The sequence below is a fragment of the Phaseolus vulgaris genome, chromosome 8, assembly GCF_051622355.1.
Source record: "Phaseolus vulgaris cultivar YP4 chromosome 8, ASM5162235v1, whole genome shotgun sequence".
NCBI classification, from domain to species: Eukaryota; Viridiplantae; Streptophyta; class Magnoliopsida; order Fabales; family Fabaceae; genus Phaseolus; species Phaseolus vulgaris.
In genome coordinates this window covers 22,006,212-22,015,669 of record NC_143505.1, presented here as the reverse complement: position 1 = coordinate 22,015,669, position 9,458 = coordinate 22,006,212, and the positions used below count along the sequence as shown (strand labels likewise).

The following is a 9,458-nucleotide window of genomic DNA, read 5'->3' as shown; positions in this document are numbered from 1 at the left end:
TAAATTAAAATACTGCATTAATATTTATTTCATAAATATTTTTTCCTTTATCAAATTATAACTCCAACACATTATCAAAAATAATCTACTCTTGTATCGAAAATAATCTTTTAATTGCATACAACTATTATTCAAAAATAAATAATCCAAAATTACAGCTTTGTTCTAAATAAAATTTATGACAAATCATAAATATGATCCAAAAAATTTACATAATTTATATTTTTCCGAAGTTAACATAAACATAGTACCGAAAATAATGTTTCAATTGTCAAAAATAATATTTTAATTCAAAACAATTATAATTCACAAATAATCAATCAAATTAATTTTTCAACAATTTTTAAATGCAAGGACAAATGTGTGAAATTACATTTTTCTTAATTAAAAAAATACAATTTCAATCACACCCATCTCATTACTTACAAACTTTCATAAATCTTCCCTACACTTTCCACTATGTTTACCTTATAATCCAAACATTCTAACTTTCTTTAAATCTTCCCTTCAAATCATCTCAAATTCATTCTCTCATTTCCACTCTTTAATCCAAACAAAGCATTAAAGATTTATTTTACCTTTTCTTTTCTGTTACAATAAGAACTTATTTAATCATGAATTCGAATAAAATTTGAGCTAATTTATTGTATTCTCAAAAGGTGTCTAAATTTCAATCAAGAGCCTGCTGCACAGCAAAAGGTGCGGTATCAACTTTTCCTTGATTTCCCAACACCATCTCAACAATCATTTCAGCAGTCCCAAAAGCCTGGAAATTTCTCCATAATCAGAAAACTATTTAAATGTTTGTTCAGATTTCAGAGTGCATGCAAAGTAAATAGGCAATGTTATAATGCTATTTTCTAATGAAAAATATGACAGTTGTTTTCAGCACCCAGAAAATCACTTCCTTAAAACTTTCTCTTCACCAATCTGAAATGTAATTTTAGATTCTTCTTCCAGATTGGTCATTCCGGAAGGTAAAAGAAACATTTGGAAACAGTGCAGGAAGAAATATTCGGAATGCAGATAGAAGCTGTGGAAAAATATTAAGTATCTAAGTGAGAACTCACCAGTGAAAGCCCAGCCCCTTCATGTCCAGCCGCAAGGTATACATTTGACAAACCAGGTACAGGCCCAATCATGGGCTTCCCATCAGGCACTAACAGGGTAAACATTAAGCAAGTAAGGTTTTGAAAATGTAGATAACTATAAATAGCTGCATAAGATAGCAAAGAGATATTGACTCACTGTAAGGTCGTAGTCCTATTCTGACTTTTCTACTAGCACTTAGATCTGAAAGGGAAAGCGTTTTCAATTTGGGAAAGAATTCTCCAACTCGTCTCCAGACGTAACTGACAACAGACTCGTCCAAGTCGGTGTTGAAACCAACAAATTCACGACTACTCCCTTGACGGTGAATAAGATTTTGGTTTTGTACAGCAAGCAAAAAAATGTTAAAATTCAAACACAGAAGAATTTGAATCAAAAGTAAAACTGGATCTATTTCATGAAAAATTGAAAGCTATAAATGAAGGAAATGGAACAACTGTTCAGCCAAGAGATCATGAGCTGTTAGATTAATTATTTAATTTTGTGGTTTAACATTAATCAATTATTAGAAATTATTCTTAAATCATCAACATATTAATTATGGTATTGAACTAATTGATGGACATAGTATTGGGCTTTGTTTTTAGAGTAACTCATGATGGATTGGATCATTCAGTTTTAGTAGATTGTTTAGAGTTCATGTTGTACAGCTATCTTAAGGCAGATTCTCCTGCACTGCACCATATCATTTTTAACTCGCACCCGGACACATAGGAAAAGTCCAATCTACCCTTAATGAATCTGAAAATATCTTAAAATGTGATAGGCACCCAATCTCATGCACCCAACCCTATTCTTCTTCTTCTTCTTGTTCATTTGTGCTTGAAGCAGCAACAGCCACCCTTGGCCACTGTCATCCACCGTCGTCTCCCTTGGTTTCCTTCACCATCAGTGAGCTTCATCATCGCAGCAGCCGCCACCGTCAGCTTCTGAAGTCGGAGAAGGAACCATCGTCGGAGAAAGGTACTCTGTCATGCCTACCGGATATTTTTATCCGTAATTCATTATTGAGTTCCGCACTTTTTTATCCGTAGTTCACTATGCATTCTGGATATTTTTATCCGCAGTTCAAGACTGGATTCTGGATATTTTTATCCGCAGTTGGGCACTTGGCTTCCGGATATTTTTATCCGCAATTGTGGAAGAATGGCCTCTGGATATTTTTATCCGCAAGAGGCATTTGACTTGTGGATAATTTTTTCCGTAGTGTTGTTGTTGTTATGCGGATATGGTTATCCATATTAGTGTTAGGTAGTTTAGGGCACTTGGCTTCTATGGAATTTTTCATTTGTTTTTTTATACTATATGTGTTATAATTTTTTATATATGTTGGATTGAATGTTATTTTGTTATATATGTTGTAAGATGGTGCGGACTAGAGGTGGAGGTAATTCTAGAAGATGGTGCGGACTAAAGCTTCACACAACAATGAACTTCCTCTACCTCACCATATAATATTTTTCAAAGTGAAGAAGACAAGGGCATGATGGGATTTTAAAAAGTTCGTCGGGTGCCAGTCACAACTGATCGGGTGCAGGAAGCAATTGCCCTATCTTAATTATGGTCACCACCCTTAGTCCACCTTAATATGCGGCCTCTTTGGAGTTACCTTAATTGTAACGTGAAGGGTAGTAGTCCACATCAACTAGTGATATGGTTAAGATTTAATATATATATATATATATATATATATATATATATATATATATAAAAGCATGATGCAAACTTCATCCTACAAACCAGTTTTGTGGAGTAGAGCTAAACTAAACCTAAACCTAAAATTGAAAAGCTCCTATCTTATAGGAAATCCTTTCAAAGACAAGATTATTCAATATAAATAGCAGTCAAAACTTAAAAGCAAGATAAGCAATCATCCTATGTATAGATTATTAATATGAGCTTCTCCATTGCACAAATATTATTTACACGGGACATAGAAAAGAAATTTACCAAGAAGAAGATTCCCTGCTGCATCAATACTTGCTACCATTGAAACAGATAAGTCCTTTTCATAATCTGATGATTCTAACCCAGAAATTGTTGGATGGTTGAGATAATCTGCCTCCATCACGCCATGATTCAATGCAAGCAAATTGAAATTTTGAAGCACAAGTAGGTGACCCTTCATACCAAAGAGAGAAACATTGGAAAGTAATATAGGATCAATAAAATAAACTGATCATCAGACATAATTTGATGCATTTGAAAGGAGTTTACTAAAGATAAAACTTTGTTATGTTTGCATGAGCATGTGGTCAACAATAAATAACTAGCTTTATTGTTCCTCCCTAAACAGGATGATCCCGTATCAAGAAGCAAATCATGGAAGGAAAATTCACCACGTACGAAAAAAGAAAGAGTAATAGAAAACATATTGCATGACTAGTTCATACTAAAACACACTTAGCTTTGAAGAAAAAAACTACAATCATACAAAAATAGGACCCAACAGAAGCCCAGTCCAATACTAAGCAAACAATCCAAAAGTGGAAGAGCTACAAGACACGCCAAACAGTGTTGTCACCAAGAAGAATGATGCAACAGTTCATTCAAAGAATGTTGGACTATCCCATGGACTAAAATCTGAACACAACAGAGAAAATACAGACTGGAGAAGCACCAAAATCCTTTTTGAGAAAAAGTTAGTTATAATAATGGAGAGTTTCTGAAATTTATTATAATTCTAGTATCTATCATTTTCAATTTTAGATAATCACAACCTATGACAATGCACCATTTTAAAATGAATTTGATATTATAATTAGTTTTAAACCAAACAACTGCTCAATTTAAAACTAGTTTGTTTTAGGAGACATTTGGGTATCTGATGCCATCTTAGACTAGTTTTAGAAATTGCCAAACACCCCCTTGCTGTGTATTAGTCAAAACAGAATTCTGAATGGCTTGGATGTGTTTGTCTGCATGCCCAAGAATGAAGAAGTGGGAATGAGATTATGTATATATGTGTGAGAGGAATTTCCAAAAAAGAACCCACAATATGGTCACATCTGTGATGTAATGTGACTAGTTAACAGATGGAAAATAAAGTTAGCCTTGTGGAGCCTTTGGTCACAAGGGTTCTCAAGGAATTTCATGCAAAAATTATATAAAATGATATATGACTCATAAGCTTAGGGGATAACATGATATAAATTGTCTATAATAGTCACGCTTTACCATTATAGACATAAAATGACGTACACTGAGATTATATCATTTTCTATTTCTTTTAAGCAGGTTTATATGTATGCTAGACAAAAGTTTCACAATGAATCCAAATCACTTCCTAAGCAAAGTGATGACACTGAATCTACTAGGTTAATGCTTCCTGATAGTTTCTACAGGTGTTCTTGCATTGTTCCAATCCAACATTATTGATTTGCATGATCATCAAGCAGTTGCATACACACTTGTCGTTACACTCACTGACTTGTCACATTGTCTAGGTGCCTCGTTCGAGGTCCTGAATTACAGAGTTATCGTGCATGCATGACAACTTTTCATATGTATGCAAGGGGCTAAATATTCCTATGGTAACTTTAACTGTCATGTCATCATCATGTGAAACAGTGTTGTTTATCAGCATTGTGGATTGTGTTGAATTAGAAAAATAAATTCAAAACTATAAATCAAATTTCTTCAGAGTTCCAAGAAATGGATTGTGTTTTTAAGACAGGAAGTTTAAATTCCTTTGAAAAAAGACTACAGTGTTGCAACACACAACCTAAGTGGTTTCTAAAAATCTCCTTTTTATGTTAGAACTTTTTTTTCAGAAGAGACTATGAGAACAAGAAAGAAAATTCCAAACAGTTACAACTTGAATTCAAATTACAAAGTAAAATGTACTAGAGTGCATCATGGTAAATGACAGTATTTGGAAAAACAATGAATGAATTCCTATATATGCAAAGATTAGATCATCTTCAAGCTGTATATATTCCTATTTGAAGGGTGCATAACTGCATGGATAAACTCACACTAACTTGTCAATTTGGGATTCAATTCGGTTATGAGATATCAGGAAGGAATTGGAATGTAATCATATCGATTCATCCAGATAAAGAAGAAGAGTTCTCTATTGATTCAAATGCTCTACCTACAAGATAGGGATAGAGAAAGAGGAAAAAACCGAGGATTTCACATAGTACTTTTGATCGAAAAATTGATCTATTTTTTTCGTACTTTTCACTCAATGATGAAATGGGTCAGATTCTACAGGACCAAACCTTGTGGGTGTAAGGAATGATGAAAAAAAAGAAAAAAAGAAAGTAAATAAAAATGCAGTAGAAGAATCCTCCTGACTCCAAACGAAAAAATCCAAACTTGATTGAAAATGATCTTTTTGATTATTGAAGAATGGGGCAAAAGGATTGATCGCGAAAGATTTCTTAAACACACCTTTCTGGGCCTTACTGGAACATGTAGTTCCATTCCCCAATTTCTGAACAAGTCCTGTATCAAACAACCAGTCCAACAACCAGCTGCAACTATAACTGCTTTCTTGCTGTATAATGTGTTCTTAAAAGTCTGAACAGCTTTAACCTCCCCATTGCCATCTGACCTGGGATCAAAATGAAAAAAAAAGCATTTAGTCCTCAAAATGTGTTCCCCTACCAGTGTTTTAAGTGCCACAGTCAGTGCAAAGGAAAGGGGAAAAAACTAAACCTTATAAAACATTTCACTGGGTCATTAAAAAATTCTCCATATCTTCCTTCTGATGCAAAATTCCTGTTAGTCTACTCCACACAACAATAAATTTATAATTATAAGTCTGAAGTCATATAGAAGCCTGTGGCAAGTCTTTACTTGAAAGAATAATGCACACATTAAGTTGCAAATGCAAGTAAGAGATATGCAAAATGTAAACATTGATAATTATTTATGAGTTGCATTGCAAGTAGAAGATATGCAAAGAAAAAAAAGAAGAAAGAATACAGAACCTTTTCAATATATTCAACGGTGCGATGAGCATCCAATTGGCAGTCTACAGGTAGAAATGCAGCTGCACTGTCTCGGTCCACCAACAGATCAGGTTCCTCTTTAAACAAATCAGTGCTACTCAGGTACTCCGCTTTCAACCCAGCCTCACAAAGTTGTTTCACCCTCCCTTTTAACATGTCTGACTCTGCATCACTTCTACCAATTAATAGGCTTCCTGCAGATCAAAAGAGGTCACATCAAAGGTTTGGACCTGGGGAAAAGAGGCCTAAAACTTTCATGACTATAAATATCAATTCCACGCCTCCTTCATATTACTGCATACAACACTTATAGAAGACTGCAAGGTTCTGACATGCCTTAACTGCTTCAGGATAATCTCAAAAGCACAAAATTACACAAGTAAGTCTATATTTCAAATATAGAAAACAGAATGATGAAACAAATTATCCTGATCTACAGAATGCTCTCTCGCTTCTTACAAACAAACAACATAATGTTTCTCTTTCAAATGATGCTATTTGACATCAAAAAAGTGCTTTCGGGAAAATATTAAGATATGTAGCAGCATGGCTCCAAAGGGTAAAAGCTAAAGATGCAGGCAGGTGCAAGACCTCTCCCTATAGTCAGACAATCTCCTGGATTGAAGAGGGAATGACCTTGAACAAGTTCCCAGCATACATATCACAAGGGCAATGATACATGCATGCTATCAAACAAAAACAAGTCATCAAAATACTTTCAACAATGCTAAATATAGATGGTTTTTTCATTTGTTGGGAAAATTCTGCAAAACAAGATTAAACAATTGCACACGGATATGAAATTCATAATTATAACAATGTTTATTTATGTTTTTAGTCCCTGAAATTTAGGACTTTCTGATTTTGGTTCGACAAATTTAAAAACGCATTTTTTTAGTCCCTCAAAATTGAAAAATATGCTTTTAGTCCCGAAACACTAAATTTGAGGGGTTAAATATATGTTTAAACCCTAGACTCAACTTTGAACCCTAAACTCTAACTCCTAATTCCAAAATCCTAGAAAACACATTTTAGTCTCTCAAATTTAGTATTTAGGGACTAAACCCATAATTTTTCCATTTTGAAAGACTAAGAAAAGCTTCTTTTTTTCTTAAATTTGGGAGAGCAAGACCATTAAAAATATAATTAAACCTTATAACAAAACCAGACACTCTGTTTAGTTGATCTAACTCCTACAATGTAACATCAGCTCCAATGCCTCATAACTAAAATATGCAAATTATATAAGAAACTTCAAATTGGACAAGCTACATTGGCATGAATCTCTTTCAAATTGCAGTTCAAACATAAATTTATAAAAAGACAGAGTTATTATACCAGATTTTTTCCAACCCAACTCCACCGTAGGATCCAAGCCTTGCTCTTCCAGGCTCTGTGCCAGTGTTGTCCAGAGTTGATGGCTCCTCCATGCAAGATCCCATGTAGCACTTCCAGGGGTTTTGTTTACCATCCATAGATGTCCCTGCCCTGGAAACAACCAGCTCAAATTCCAAATCAAAGGGGGAAAACCCTACAGAAAATTAAAATTCAGCACTCCGTTTTCTAGTTCTGCAATACAAAAAAATAAATAAATAAAATATCGCACTTAATGCATATTTGGATTCGCAATGGACTAGCTAAAATCACATTGAAATCCCAGGTAGCCTCACCTAGTCCCCCACAAAAAAAAAAAAGAGACGAATGCAAATGACTTAGTGCATGTTTGGATTCATGTTGCTATATAAACTTATATTTGGTTTCACAATGGATTGTCTAAAATCACATTGAAATACCAAATAAGGTGACAGGTCACATGTTTAGTCTCAATGAGAGATTGATTCCAGGTCCAAAACTGATTTGGAATTGAAGCAGCTTTAAATAACTTCTTTTGGATAAAATATTTTATACTGAATTTACCTATTAATTGCATTTAGAACAAAAACATCAAAGTATGAAAATCTTGCGAGCACAGAGAGTGAGAGATATACCTGCGCCAGTGGCACCAGAACAAGGAAGAGCTTTGTCGACTATGGCGACAGAAAGATCGGAAGAAAGGAGGAAGTGACGAGCGATGGTTAAGCCAATGACGCCAGCCCCCACTATGACGACGTCGTATGCGTGAGACGAAGAAGAACAAGAAACAGAGAATGGAGTCTTACTGGGCGTGGTTTTGTTTTTCCAAGAACGAACGGAAGAGAGGGTGAAGTTGTGGTTGTGAAGAAGGTTCGGATTTGGAAGATTTGGATTTGGGTTGGGAAGAAATGCAGAGAGTGAAGTTGTCATTCTGTTGAATGAGTTTCTTGGACAAAAGGTTTTTCAACTTCTGCAAACACCAAATAACAATCATCCTTTTATGTATCTAGTGTTCTTGGATGCACCATAAAATATAAACTACTTCTTCCTGACTATATATGCATAATTAAAGTGCAACTAGTGGGTTTGAAAATGAATATGAATATACAAGTTCCAACCAATACATGATAAAAGTCAAAGTTACTATCCATGTGTACACGTGGACAAAGTATTAAGATTGGACTTTAAGTCTAATTCAACTTCATAAAACCGGCTTATAAGGTGAGGTTTGCACTCACTTATATACTATAAAATGTTCTAATATCTAGTCGACGTGAGATCTCCTACACACCCTCCTCACGCCAAGAGTGATAGTTTGTGCGCGAGATAACATATTATGGATTATTCGATAACAGTCTAATAGCGGGTGACCTGATAAGCTCAATAAACATTCGATAGGATAGGCTCAAAAATGACTATGATACCATATCCTTTAATATCCCCACAATCTGGGGAGCAAATATTTTTTGAGACCCAGCTTGAAACAAATACTCTTAAAAGATTTGGGACTTACACTACAAGAAAATCATGAAATAAAAACTAATTTTAAAGACAAAAAATAATTAGTTGTTATAGTGACTAAATTAGAGATCATTTTAGGAACTAAATAAATTTTTGGTTTCTAAATTAGTTTCTATTATTGTTAAATGGTTTTTAAATTGGTATCTAATTAGCAACCAATATTTTTGCTACCAAATTTAGAATCTAAATAATTGGTTGTTAAAACCTTGGTAACTAATTAGATATCAATTTAGAAACTATTTAAAAATAATAGAAAGTAATTTATAAACCATTTTTTTTTCTAAAATGGTCTTTAATTTAGTTACTATTGCAACTAATTATTTTGGTCTCTAAAATTTGGTTTCTATTTGATGATTTTTTTGTAGTGTTAAAGCTTTCGTATAAATGTGAGTCAGTTGTTCTGTGGTGGAAATGGAAAGCAAATGGATGAGACCCTTCTTTAATTTTTCTCTAACAACGTGACAATCTATTTCTATATGTTTCGTATGCTTGTGAAACACTGAATTTGCTGCA

The 9,458-nt window shown here is 34.0% G+C and overlaps 1 protein-coding gene across 1 annotated transcript; it reads right to left on the bottom strand.

Annotated features, from left to right (window-relative positions):
• Window positions 1-360: 360 nt before the first annotated feature.
• LOC137825885 (uncharacterized) lies at window positions 361-8,524 on the bottom strand. The gene is made up of 9 exons (XM_068631685.2): window positions 8,060-8,524; window positions 7,410-7,559; window positions 6,051-6,265; window positions 5,776-5,846; window positions 5,509-5,671; window positions 3,061-3,232; window positions 1,249-1,407; window positions 1,071-1,159; window positions 361-766 (listed from the first exon to the last, which is right to left on the bottom strand). The coding sequence occupies exons 1-9, from the start codon at window positions 8,352-8,354 to the stop codon at window positions 671-673; spliced, it is 1,410 nt and encodes a 469-aa protein (XP_068487786.1). The 5' UTR covers window positions 8,355-8,524; the 3' UTR covers window positions 361-670.
• Between the last annotated feature and the right edge of the window lie 934 nt (window positions 8,525-9,458).

Excerpts from the sequence above, each read along its gene's own strand:
- LOC137825885 (XM_068631685.2), bottom strand. The coding sequence starts at position 8,354 with ATGACAACTTCACTCTCTGCATTTCTTCCCAACCCAAATCCAAATCTT. Across the intron at positions 7,560-8,059 it reads TTCTGGTGCCACTGGCGCAG|GGCAGGGACATCTATGGATG; the intron begins GTATATCTCTCA and ends GGTTGTTTCCAG. Across the intron at positions 5,672-5,775 it reads CCAGTGAAATGTTTTATAAG|GTCAGATGGCAATGGGGAGG; the intron begins GTTTAGTTTTTT and ends TTTTGATCCCAG.